This window comes from Sturnus vulgaris, chromosome 1 (assembly GCF_052056855.1).
Source record: "Sturnus vulgaris isolate bStuVul1 chromosome 1, bStuVul1.hap1, whole genome shotgun sequence".
Lineage (NCBI taxonomy): Eukaryota > Metazoa > Chordata > Aves > Passeriformes > Sturnidae > Sturnus > Sturnus vulgaris.
In genome coordinates, this window is record NC_142243.1 from 75,308,987 (window position 1) to 75,322,471 (window position 13,485).

Genomic DNA, 13,485 nt, shown 5'->3' on the forward strand with positions numbered 1-13,485 from the left:
ACCACTACTTATACAATGCTGAATATTCAAAACTCCCCCAATGTTCAGGAAAAGCCCATGCCCTCATTTCTTAATTTTCAGAATTTAAGAGTAACCCAGCATGGCTAAAACCTGGATGAGAAGGAACAGCAGAGATCATACACAACAGACCTGCATGGATCCTTTGGCTGTAAGCTATTGCATATATAAACCACTTAACACTGCACACAAGAAAAAGGCATTGATTATGCATCCTTTGCTTTTCTTTGTACTTTTAATTCAAATATTCTAAATTGTTCAATATGACTGACCATAACCAAAAGCCATTTATACACTTTGAAAATCCCATTACAAGAAACAAGCTTTTGGAGGGTCAGAATCATCCTAATTGAATGCAATCTTCTCTTCATAAAGAGACACGGGTTAATGAAGCAAATAGATAAAATATCTTACTTTTCCACCAATTAAAGGGAGGACATGCATCTTTCCAGTCTGGCTTTCTTTTACTGATGAGACAATTAGGCATGTTCCACAAAGGATAGCTTGGCGTCTTGTCCATCTGTTGACTGGCAAATGTATTTTCCCTTTTCGAACATTGTACATTCCTGAGAGCTGAATCCGTTCGGAGCTGCCAGTGCTGTGGGGCTTGCCTGAAATAGAAACAAAAGCATCCACTTAATCACAGAAAATCTTTCCCTCTTTCACTCAAGTCATCCTGAGACTTGATCAGCAAATTTTCAAGCTACAAACTGCAGCATGACAAATGCAATACAGCTTCAAAACCATGCAGGCAGGTAATTTACTATAAGCTTCAGTACAGTCTTCTTCAATAGGTAGAAGGATATGACAGGCTGGTATCCTGAGGAGCAGGTCACATTAAATAATCTGCAATCATCATAGAAGCACCAATTAACGGCCTTCTCTATGGAACCTGGAAATCAAATGTTCATCCGCAACAATAAGTAATTGGCTCCTGTTGAGCTCACATGGCATGTGGTAACTGCAGAAGGGGGTGATGTAGTGCATGCTGACCTGCCTCTTTGCATTTCCATGTCTCTTGTGGCTATCCTTCAGGTCATGATTCAAATAGCTTCAAAGGTCTCCCAAAGAACACAGGTCCTAGCTTCCCCAGCCCACAATGCTCAGTCCAAACTCCACTGCAAAGGCAGCACACTCAGCCATTACATTAGCAGGTGCAACCTAGATGAAACCCCTCAAAGACCCTGTTTTAGTCTGAGCAGATATTTGGAAAGGATGAAGTTCTTTTGTCTGCATTACAATGAATTTACTATTTTTAGTAATTCAGATTATTAGGGTAACTGCCAATTAGACCAAATCTGTCAAATTACTTTAATTGTCTCAGATTCTACTAATCTAATCTATTATTTTCTACAGAAAACATCATGAGTGATGGCAACACAAAGACACACATCTCTCATCTCTGCTCTTTCAGGATGTAAATGGGAGGTACAATTTACTTATTCTAATCTAATTTATCTACACCAAGTTATCCTATCGAACACTAAACAGTCCAGCCCAGATCTGAGTCATCCAAATATATATCCAAATATATAAGTAGTTTGCAAACAGAGACAAGAGCTAATCATGCTCACCTTAAACTAGTTCAAATTTATGTAAGAACACCAGTGCTGGTGAACTTTGGGAGGGAGCTCCCCTGGATAAACAAACCAAAGGTATGTTAATTCCAAGTAGCTTCCCCATCATGATAAATCACTAATTTTCCTGCACTAATGTTTACCAAAATTCTTAAATACAAGGAATTAATAACTTATTAGGACTCCAGGAAAGGGAAGAGTTGATTCTAGCACCAATATTTCAGAGCTGTGTCTACTGATCTCTAGCAGTGACAAGTGCTGCACACTATTACCTACACTTGCTATTATTCCTGCTTGCATGACAGCTCATTTGTCTCAATGAGCCTGCTCTTGCCTTCAAATTATCTACAGAAAGATAGAAGACACCTACCACATGCCCTATCCACTGCCATTCTCTCACCCCTGCCTAGTCTGCACCAGTTCTTGTTCTTATCTTTAAAAACAGCCTTTTTGACTCTTCCTGCCAATTTAATGAGCCAACACTTGGCATAGTTACCCTCAAGCCTTGCTCTGCTCTAATAAACATTAGCATTTAGGCTACTGATGTCTGCCAGTTTGGATCTGCAGAAACATCACTGTTGCTTGAAGCTGAAACACTGAAACTTCAATGCCCACAAGGTATCAGCATCAAAATCAAAAATAGGTGCTTCAAGAAAGCAGTAGTTACACTGCCAAGCAAATTCAGACCCAACCACAGAAGCTGTGGATTAACTCTTTGCCTAACAGAGGGAAATGGGACACCCTCCATGCAAAGCCACAAGCCAATTGATGGAGAATACAAGTGAGTAAATTAGAGCAACTCAGCCTTAACAAACACAAAAGCTGAATCGAACGTTATATTTGGAAAATGAAACATTTAGCTCTTAAAGTAATCAAGAATTTACCTGGCTTGTGCAGAATGATGGGCTTCATGCCACAGAGCATTGATTAAAGAATTAAGATACACAAACAACTACATCTCTGTAATACAGTAGAAAGTGCCTGGTAAATACTAAGAGCACAGCTCCATAATGAATATCTGTTAGGGATGTGTGCAGTTTCACCTCTAAAACTATGTTTTATGATCATCTTCCCAGGTCTGTTTTCTGACTGTGCTCTCTAACTTCCCAGGAAAAGCAAACACACTGCTGATAGAAACCCCTTAAGAGTGCAAGGCATAACCTCAATCTCTTGGGAAGACAAGTTCATTTAGCATTTCAACATAACCAAATGCAAGTTTCACGAACATTCAGGAACAAAGGGCAGACCCGTGTCCTGGAAAACACCAAACCTCAGACATTTTTCAGGACTACCATGGATAGCAAAGAGTACAAGCTCTGGCTACAGTGCTGCAGCCAAGAGGCCTGGTAGGAAACACAACAACATTCTGGAACAATCAACATTATCCTGCTTAGTCCAGTGGGTAAAAAAGACTACCACACTAGGTACTCACACATCACAAAGGGTACTGAAAAGTTACTCCTGGAAAAAGTTACAGGGGAAAATAAATTCAAGTGTCTGAGGAATCTGCTTTCTAGGACCAGACTCTCTCTTGGACTAAGTACATTATGTTAGGCAGAGCTGGAACTGTAAAACTACTCAGAAAAAAAAGTAGTTCTAACTACTCTCTAAAAAATAGTTCTTAAAATTTCATGTAAATTCACAGTTTCTAAGTCACAAGATACAGTAACAATTAGTATCACTAATAAAGGTTCACTAGAAAAACTGGAAGAGCGCTATCACTAGAAGTACTTCTGCTAGATATTAACTGTATTTTCTCTCAGACTTCATTTTTTACTGGAAAATTACTGGAATAAGAACCTTCAGTTACTCCTACAATTACAAAAAAAATTAAATAACCCCTTTCAACACAAAAGAACCTTTCAAAGAATTTAAGGTGCTTTTACCCAGCAAGTACTATCCTTTGCTAAGTGAAAGCCAGAAGGTTCTTGATGAGAACATACAGAAATAAACACTGGACCTATTTCATTAAATCAAATGGTTTCTCTCTTCCTATTCTTGTCTACTTCACTATATAACCAACCATCTGGTTGGACCAGATGATCTTTCAAGGCTCCTTCCAACCTGGGCTCTTCCATGATTCTGTAACTTGAAAAGCTCATGTTTAATATTGGATCACATGTTGTTGCCTGAGACGCAATCTGCTCACATATTCAGTTTTCTTCCTGCTTAAGGACTGTAATCATTGATATTTGATAAAACACTGTGATACTATTATCATGAAAGTGGGAGAAAAAAATTAGTCAAAAGCCACTGGCTTATTTTGATTTTAAGTGGAGGTTAATCAAGGACATACCAAGTAGTTGTAGAACTAAATTCCTAGATTCCTAAATCTATCCAAGTATTTTTTGCAGGTAACTTTGAGCAAAAGCTGTTTGAAAAGTAGCAGACTTGCCTACTAAAAAATAAGCCTGGACAGACTGAGCTTTAAAGAGCTCAGGTATTAGCTGCCAAGAGAGCACAAAAGCAGGAAAAGTTTAAATGACAGTAAGCTCTGCCACAGCAGAAGTGGGATGGGGTTTGGAAAGAGTGTGAAGCGATCTAAGGCTGGCTGTTCCTCACTTCAGGGAGGAAAGCAGCAGGTGGCAGAGTCTCCTGCAAGAGGGCTCATCCCTGACAGGCTGGGGAGTGGGGAATACGGGAAAGGCTCAGAACTGTACCTGCCTTTTCTATGACCTGGAAAATAATCAAATCAGGAGGCAAAAGACCTTTTTTCTTCCAAGTGTACAGAACGATGGGGAGCAATTTGGACTACACCAAAATGCCTTTAGGCTATGAATCAAACACCACAAATGATGGCATAACTACAGCATCACCACCAAAAATCTCTTGGTTTTGAGGTACCCTGCCTCAAACAGCACCAGAGGAAGGACTGTTTTCAGTAATAGCATCAGCAGGTTCTGAAATTATTTTCCTTAATCTGCCTCACAGACCACCCATTCAAGATTTAGAAGGTTTAATGAGATTCACATACAGATTATTCTTCAGTTTTAACTAACCCTGAAGGAAGTAAATGAGTTTTCACAGGGGTGATAATATACCAAAGCCAACAGTTGTGCAGATAAAATGGTAATGATGATCCTCTATGACTTGAAACATAAATTTGAATCCTGCCAAAAACTTTAAATGTAATTTTTGTTGCACTGATCAGAGTGAAGGCAAATAAGCCAGAACATCCAGAAGAGTAACATACTAGAAAATGTTTTTCAAACACTAAGCCCAACCAACCAAAGCAGTTTGAGTATTTTAGCATGAAAGCATAAAAAGATTATTTTTCATTCCTGTCAGGTCTCCAAGACTACAGCAACTCCTAAGCACCCCCACAACAGGACTTTTGTTCTGTGCAAGGCATTAGAAGAGATGCCTCAAAGAATTATGAGCAGACCACTCATTTGGCTATCTGAGTATTCATGGCTGAATTCCTCTCAGTTTTAACTCCTCCCGAGTCCTGGAGAGAAACTAGTGGTATTCACAACAAGGATAAAGAAAAGCAAGGAATTTGATTGAAACAGCAGGACTGCCATTGGAACCACAGAACCTACCCTGCTTCATTGGAAACAGGATGGGACAGGAGTGATCTTTCCACCATGTTAAAGAACTAAGATCCCACCACAAGCAGCCTGAGGAAGCTCCGGGTACAGAACACACTGACATCCTGCCTGGTGCTGAGACTTCAAACCTTATTAAATAAATACCCACAGCCACTAGCTTTAGATTCTGCAGTAAAGCTCTTTATCCTAGCGATGGAAGGCATATAGAATACATTACCATCAGAAGTTATAAAATACCAGCTCATTATGGGACATAAAAGTACTTGGGGAGAAGAAAAAAACCCTCTCCTCAGCTACACGGCTGATTAAGTTGCAAGTACTTAGTATTCCCCCCGTTTGAAAAGTACAGCCAATAAAGTCTGCCTCTAAAGAGCAACTTAAGACATTACCAACATAAGAGCAAGGAAAAGTGTTGACATAAGAAACACGTTCACTTCTGTGCAGCAGGTCTTATTTTTATTACTAATATTGGTTTGATGGAATGAAAACTAAAAATTCCTCGTGACCTGCATGGTGTAGGCAGCCCGGCCAGCTGGAGAGACTGCCTGCCCTGAGCTGTCTCGAGTATTTGCCAGTGGTAAGAGAGGCTTAAGTTATTATTCAGCAGGAATAGTGTCGAAGTTTGACACTTTTCAGACATGAGTGCCTAATTTAGGGATGCACTTTTCCTGCTACAGCTGGGCAGCTACAGAGGTCATCATCCTCCTCTGCACTGTTGGGCCCCTGGCCCCAAGGGCAGCATTGCATCAGCCCTACCACATCAGCTGCTCCTCTCAAGCTGTCCCCGAGCCCTTGCAGACAAAACAGGCTGCTTCCATTTCTTGCTTCTCCTTTTGACCGAGAGGCCTTAGGGACAGCTCATGGTGAGTAGTTCAGCACAGAGAGCAGAGGAATGGCACGTAGGGGCCAGAGCTGTGACACAGTGGCTGCTGCTGGAGAGGATATGTAATCAAACCCACCCACGGCTTTCAGCAAGTCATTTCAGAAACAAGATATTCAGAAACAAGATATTTCAGAAACACTAATATTCTGTGAATATCAATTCTTGAGCACATTGGAGAAAAAGAACACCCGAAACCTATCATTCAGTTCTGAAGATTTTGATCTGAATCCACTTGGGAAAGCTGGGCTATTACCTAGCTGGTCAGGGGGAGCCAGCAGGGTGGGTGGCAGCCCCCGAGTTCACACCTGGAGCACCATCCCCAGCACCCCACTGAACCAAAACCAGAACACCTCATCCCACCTTGCCTGAGAACCTGCAAATCGAAGCTCAGCACTGGCCCTGCCTAAATATAAGTGCAAAGAGGCCTCAATTAGCTCAAAACACTGAGTGTCTTTGCCCACCTTTTGGGAAACTATGCCACAATTGCTGTTGCTAAAACCTTACTGCCAGATCTTTCTGCAGATTTCTACTTTTGCTCAAGCCCTTTCATTAAATACAGATGAAGCTACTGCTTGCAATGTATTTGAAGCTTTTCAGTCATGTAAGGCTGCTTCCCCTTTCATTCTCATCAAACTAAGGACAGCAATGATGACTTCAGGCAAGCCCCAGTGCAATGGAGATGAATAAAAATAAAGCAGCAAGTTGGATCAAAAAAAAAAAAAAAGCGCATGGCAAGGGAAGCAAAAAAAAAATACAAGTAAAAACCTCAAACTATTGTACTGCTCTCTTCTTTCTCCTTTGAAACTTACAAAGAAAATCTACAGATACATGCTTATTAGAAGTATTTTTTTCTTGTCCATACTGTCATAATTTAGGAACAAAGGCACAGAATTAGTAGGTTTTATATTTAATTAAGACCAAGGATTAACCTCACAGTCTCTACCAGCTGCTTTTTATTCTCAGACCAAGAATATGTATCAAAGTTTCACCTGGAAAGTCATTCTAAAAGCAGCAATTGAATTTTTGCACTCAGATCTACTTACACTCTTAGAGGTTCCTACAAGATTTAACACAAGTATGCAGATTGATTCTGTACTGCTTTGTCAAGGAAGGACTTGGTCACCATTACACTGTCCTTAAGGGCATGTAACTATCAGCATAGTTCCATAGTTTACTCATCATACTCCTCATTTTGCTGCACTCTATTGTATGGGTGCTGGTCGAAGCTCTGAAGTAGTTAAGTTTCCTTTAGGAATTTGCAGTTCAAGCTCTACTACTGTTACCTTTTCACCCGAAAAAGAAAAGCAGACTCCAAATGATGGATTTTACTGAATTGTGTTAAACTCATCGTTTTCTTCAAGGAAACATTCACTATGAGACAAAACTGGCAAAGGAGAACACAGACAAGCCTTTGGTCTTTGTGAAACATGTTCCGTCTACTTTATAGAAAGATCACCCTTAAAAGCAAGCATTACCACTACATGATATGATACAATAAAACATAGTTAATAGTTTTATAGCCATAATCCTGCCTTCCATTTCAGAGTAAATCCTCACTGGAGGAAAGGTTTGTATATATTTCATAATTCAGAAAATATCTCTCTTTCCCCACTGAGACAGAGTTCAGTCTGTTCACTTGATCATTCTCTTTATCTTGGTCTCAACAAGGTTCACCATCTTGAAACAGGAGCTCTAAAACCATGGTATCAACACTTGTAAAGATATCACAGGAAAAATGTAACAAAAATTACTTCTCTGAAAAGCCCTTCTATCAAGTGTCATGTATATCCACGGAAGATGGCTGTAATACCTCTAATGTCAAAAACTAAGTATCAAAGTATATAAGCATATATAAGCAAAAGCTTCTGAAGAAAAATCGAACAGTGATTCAGCAGAATTCGTGGAAGAGTCATTGTTAACCAGCACAACTCCTACACTAGGGTGACCTAATAAAGGTAGCAGGCTAAAGCAGGATATGTAGCAGTGGACAGGACGCTATTTGCAATTAAAAGCAAGCAAGCAAGCACAGTGGAAATTCTTCTGGATTACTATGTGTAGACAGCAAACACAAAGCCTTGGAACATAATTGTTCTGATTGTAACAGTGAACTCCAGATCTAGCTGCTCCAATGTTATTTTGGCAGATTTTGAAGTTCAGTTTGTACAAGGAGACGTCCATAAACACAGACTCACTCCCAACAAATTGAAAACACACCTGTTCTTAAACTCTTCACCCCATCTATCCATACAGACTACTCCTGCAGCTGAAACACGGGTCATTCAAACTCTCAAATGTATGCATCCCCATTCACCTGTCTGCAGGAAATCCAAGCAAGTTACATGCAGTCAGAGTTGTTTTCTTTAGCAAAACAAAGGCGCACCTGATGTCCAAAGTTCTGCTAGCATTAAAAATACAGTGGAGATGGAGGCTGAATTCTGTTGTTTTGTTCAAATATCTCATTTTGAAGCAAGCTTATAAGAGGGAGAGAGTCACCTGCTTTCCAGCAGGAAAACTCAATACCAACTCCTCTGGGAAAGAACCATATGTCACCTCTCCAAGGAGAAATAACTGAAATATCCTGAAAATGTACCATCAAGAAAAAAATGTCATCTTCCTCCTGTGCTTTAACAAAGTTGCAAAAAGCTGCAATATTGGTCTAGAGGCTTCCAGGAAGTCTTATCTAAAGCAACTTTCCCATCTTGAATTTAGGATTCATATAAGGAAGCTACTGACTAAGTTCTTCAGTGACATAATCTACCAAGTATTTTTGCTCAAAGTAAATTTAAACATAATTAGTCTTACACTGAAAAGACTTTTGCTAAAATCTGGTCAAATAAATTACATGTATTCCTTTAAAAGAATACTTTAGCAATACATTTCAAGTTATCCCTTATTAAGATGGCCTCAAAAAATCCCACTTTCAAGTTTTACAGTTCTATGCACTGATATTAAAGAAGTGAAAATGTAATAGATGGGGCCAAAAAAAAATTTACGAACTCACCAGTACTTGCCATGACTTTTATGACAGCATGTCCAACTTCTGTAGGATGAGACCCAAGGAATGCATAACTGATCTTTCCCTTTTCTTCCCAATTCAGCCCCTATAAAGCACAGCTGAACAAAATGCTGGAAATGCACATTTTTTTTGGTGAAGTCATGCAAAAATTGAATTCTACTTGTTATACTCCCAATGCACAATAAAGCCACAAGCACAGTAAAATCCCTGGCATCCCAAAGGATACTTATCCTGTCTAAAGCAATTGCTGTACTGGCAAAAGCTCTGAGCTAACCAACTGTTTTAGGCAAAGCTTGAGTCTTGATGGAATTGAAGAGCAAAATTACGCTGAAGTTAACAGCAGCTTTCAGGTTTTATCAGTGTTAGATGCTCAACATGAGGCATGGCCATGTAAGCTCAAAATAACCACTTCAGTGCACACTCCTCTGAGAAGGAAGAATGACAGCGCCTGGCAGAAGTTCATCTGTATGTCTTAGTACTGTAGCGAAAAGACAGGAATCCATGCTCCTTACCAGCAAAAGTTGAGCAAATCCCCACTTGCCCTTGCATGTACCTGCCTTGCCCAAGGACAGAAGATGTGGGTAGTGAAACTTTTTAAAAAAGCTACAGAGGAACACATGTGCATGCTAGGTCAAGAATTATTTTGTATGAACTTCTTACACAACACAAATGTCATTTTTCCATGTATTCTAGACTAAAATTCCATCAACTGCTGATGATCGAGCTTTTTGGTGTGTTAAATGCATTCAAGTCCCAAGTACATTGATCTTTTATTTGTTCTTTCAGAGGAAACAAGTCAGGCATCCTACATATCTAAAAGCATGTAGTAATCCAAATCCTTGTTAAGGTAAAACATTTTAAGTATGACACTTCCTACCACTGTACCAGCATTGTTGCATAGATCAAAATCTAGACTCGAGATTTATCATAGGACCCAAATGATAAGCAGCTTATGTCAAAACAATTCTGTAGAGTATTGCAAGGCTATTACTAGCATATCTCAACTACATGTAGTTCAAAAAAATCACAAAAAACGGTGATATCAAATGATACTGAAAAACGTGTAATTTGTCCAGTCAAGTCCCTCCAAAGTCTAGCCCTGCAAAGAGAAGGGCAGAGTGCTGGATTTGGAATTAGCAACATCTACAATCAAAAGCCACAGTACCCAATAAATAGAGATGAACTACTAGGTAAAGACTGAGTGACTGCTTTAAATTGCACAAAGAGAAATACAAAAGCCAGAAGAAACAGTATAAGCAATTAGTCAGAGACTTATCTGTCATTTAAAATTCAGCTTCATTAACATGAGACTTCCAAGCTATTGCTAGAAGGAATTCTGGCTGACCTTATAATCCAATTTTACTCCATCCTATCAGTCAGTGTGTTCACAACTTGCTAGGTAAGCTTCAGTTCACACACGTTATGTCTATACCTTGGCTGCTTTTCCCATGTACTAGTTATCAATATTTGTACATGCATGTGATTTTACATAATATGTTCATACAAACTTTTTCTTAAGGAGCTAGTCAGAGCAATAATGGTTTTGGTTCTGACTTCAGTACATATCCAGCTGAAAGTGAGAGCTGCAACAAGCCACAAGGACACTCTCGGTTGCCTCTTTTTTCCTCTCCTACAACACTGCAGAGACTGTTCCTAACACCACTCTTAATAGCCCTTCTTTATTTCTCTCTTATCAGCAAGAGCAGCTTCAAAGAATCACACAGAAGCCTGGATGATGAAAAAGGAGAGACAGGACTCACAGATACCCTTGGAAAGCTTCACTACCTGGATTTCTGCCTGCTTATAGCCACCCATCTCGTTTCCTTGCTAAAGAACACAAACCCTTTGATTCACACTAACTTGACTTCAATCATTCAAGTGTTTTCTTTTTTCAAATTTACATGACAAAGGTTGGATTACGCTGACATACATTAAACATGTGTGTCAGTAGCAAAATTCTGTACCTCAAACCACATTCCCGAGGAAAAAAAACAAGACAGAAGGAAAGCTGATTTTATAAAGTGTGAAGAAGGACACAGTGGAGAGAGATATGCATCATGAAGAAACATGAAAGGGAACATTTTCTCAATGCTTTTCTACCCTTGGAAACAGGCAGAGAAGATTTATCACATGCCCACAGATATCAGGTTTGACACAGTTTCTTCTCTTTCCTACCTCAGAGACTAGAAGTAACTGGATAGCATATGGGAATTGTCCAGGAGTGCACATCATACGGTTTTATTACAAAGGAGAGGAAAAAAACAGAAGAGATTGGCTTTTTCCATTCCCTTTTTAAATTAAATCAACTATCACACATCTGAGTCATCTCCAAACCCATCAGTTTTCTGTCCAAAGCACTCCATGGGTCTGTGAAAGGATAATCACAAGTACTAGCTCATAAGCCTGACTACACTCTGAAGTCTTTTCTTTGATGCTATACATCCCTATAAGAAAAATGTTGAAAATTCTCACACCCATAGCAAGGGCAGGAAAAACCCTGTACAAAGGTCCAGTTATACAAGTACACAGTCTGATTTAGAGCTCCTGAAGCCTCAGGAAGTTATCAAGGAGTAATCAAAACAAGTTCATAAATTTCAGCTTTGACAGGAAAGTGAGTGTCCTAAAAACAACCTCAGGAACTTAAATTCATCAAAACACCACTTTACCTCTGGTTCATGATAATTTTAGAAAAGGATCCAGAAATACCCACCACGAGTACTTTGTACAACACTAGTAGGATCAACTTGAAGCTGGGGCTACTTGTCAAAGTTTTCCCCTCTCAGTGAAAATACCCAGACGAGTCTGAAAAGCCTATCTACATATGGGAGGACCCTATCCTGAAAGTCAAGCATCATCTCTACTGGCATTTGAATCCAAGACCTCTCAATGTCACAAGAGCAGTCAGTGTTCAGTATAACACATAGTACAAGTGAGTCCACTTAAGCATATTGATTGTGGTCAGAGCATAATAGTATTTCATTTTTTTGCCCTAGAAATGAATGCTTTCTTTACCATTGGAAAAAATATTGCAGCTACACAGAGACACAGTAGTTAAACTGTTTACTTTGAAAAAAGCTGAGCAACTGAAATATTCTACCCTCCATCCTTGCCCAATGCTAGCATCTAAAAACAAACAAAAACCCCCCAACAAAACCAAAGCCATTTCCCTCCAAAGCACATTCTTTGAAAGTTCAGCACATCTTAATCTTATTAAAACTGTATTGAACCCTCCACCCTGTAATCAGGGGAAAAACTTAAAATATGCAAGATCTCATTTAAGCAGGCTCTCCATTTTGACCCACCCACTCTCACTAACCAATTGTCTTAAGTGTCTGGCTCCTTACAGAGGAAGAGATCACACTATATTTGTCTTTCTGAAAGCCATTTCACAGGCCACCTCCATGCAGAGGAATGCAAATGGCCAGGACATTTATGATCACATACCCTAATGGGAGAAATCCTCTCCAGTGATATCTCACCTGAACAGAGAGCAGGAAACAAGAGACAGTGGATCAAAATCCCCTCATTTACCTCCCCTTTCCAGAGATCCACTGTATGAGTGGGCACAACCACACATTCACAAAGATAAGTATTAAAGCTCTTGTCTCTAAAACACACATGAAGCTTCGCTGTCAGAAAAAACAGGAAAGGTCTGTGACCCTCTCTCATTCACAAACATTTGCACGATTTAATTTGAAAAGCATTTAGACAGATTTTGAAAAGAATCCTTCCCAAAATACTATCATTTTGATTCCTCTGCCCACTCACCCTCCTTCGAGGGAGAACTGAGACTCCTGAAGACTTTTTTTTTTTTTTTACACTCTCTATTTATGTTCCAGATATCTTTATCTCCACCTCAGGAAGAAAGGAAAGGAAGAAGTCCAGGATATATTATACTTGCAGCACTTTAATTTATAATATCACAGGAACAAAAATTTATTCAGTGTTTTGCTCCTATTATTAGAAGCAAAACAATAATTAATTTTAATTACAAACTATTTACTTTGCCCATGGGAAGCACATTGGGTACAAAGTGCCAAGCACTGCCAACCCCCGAAAGAACATCATTCTATTATATGTCAGATCTGTAGAACTCGCGTGTTTTGAGGTTTTTTTAATGGAAATTTCACATACAGTATTGCTGCATCAACAGATTTAATGACGTATTCTAATTTCTAGGCTTTTTAACTAGTAGATGACTTCTAGATAGCTAGACAGATCACATTTGACTACATAAGGACAATGAGACTAAACTGAAACACCTTAAAATTATTCAATGTAACATTTTTAATGAAAAATAATCGAATCACAGAATATGCTGAGTTAGAAGGGACCCATCTGGATCCTCGAGTCCAGCTCCTGGCCTTGTACAGGACCATCCCCAAGAGTCACACCATGTGCCTGAGAGCTCTGTCCAAACACTTCTTGAACTCTGCCAGG

The 13,485-nt window shown here is 39.4% G+C and overlaps 1 protein-coding gene across 1 annotated transcript in view; it reads right to left on the bottom strand.

Moving 5' to 3' along the window:
* Positions 1–13,485, bottom strand: part of PHLPP1 (PH domain and leucine rich repeat protein phosphatase 1) — a 134,657-nt gene that overhangs the window by 62,624 nt on the left and 58,548 nt on the right. The window contains exon 2 of the mRNA XM_014872427.2: positions 433–629. Within this exon, the coding sequence (XP_014727913.2) occupies positions 433–629 (197 nt within the window). The remainder of the gene's footprint in view (positions 1–432; positions 630–13,485) is intronic.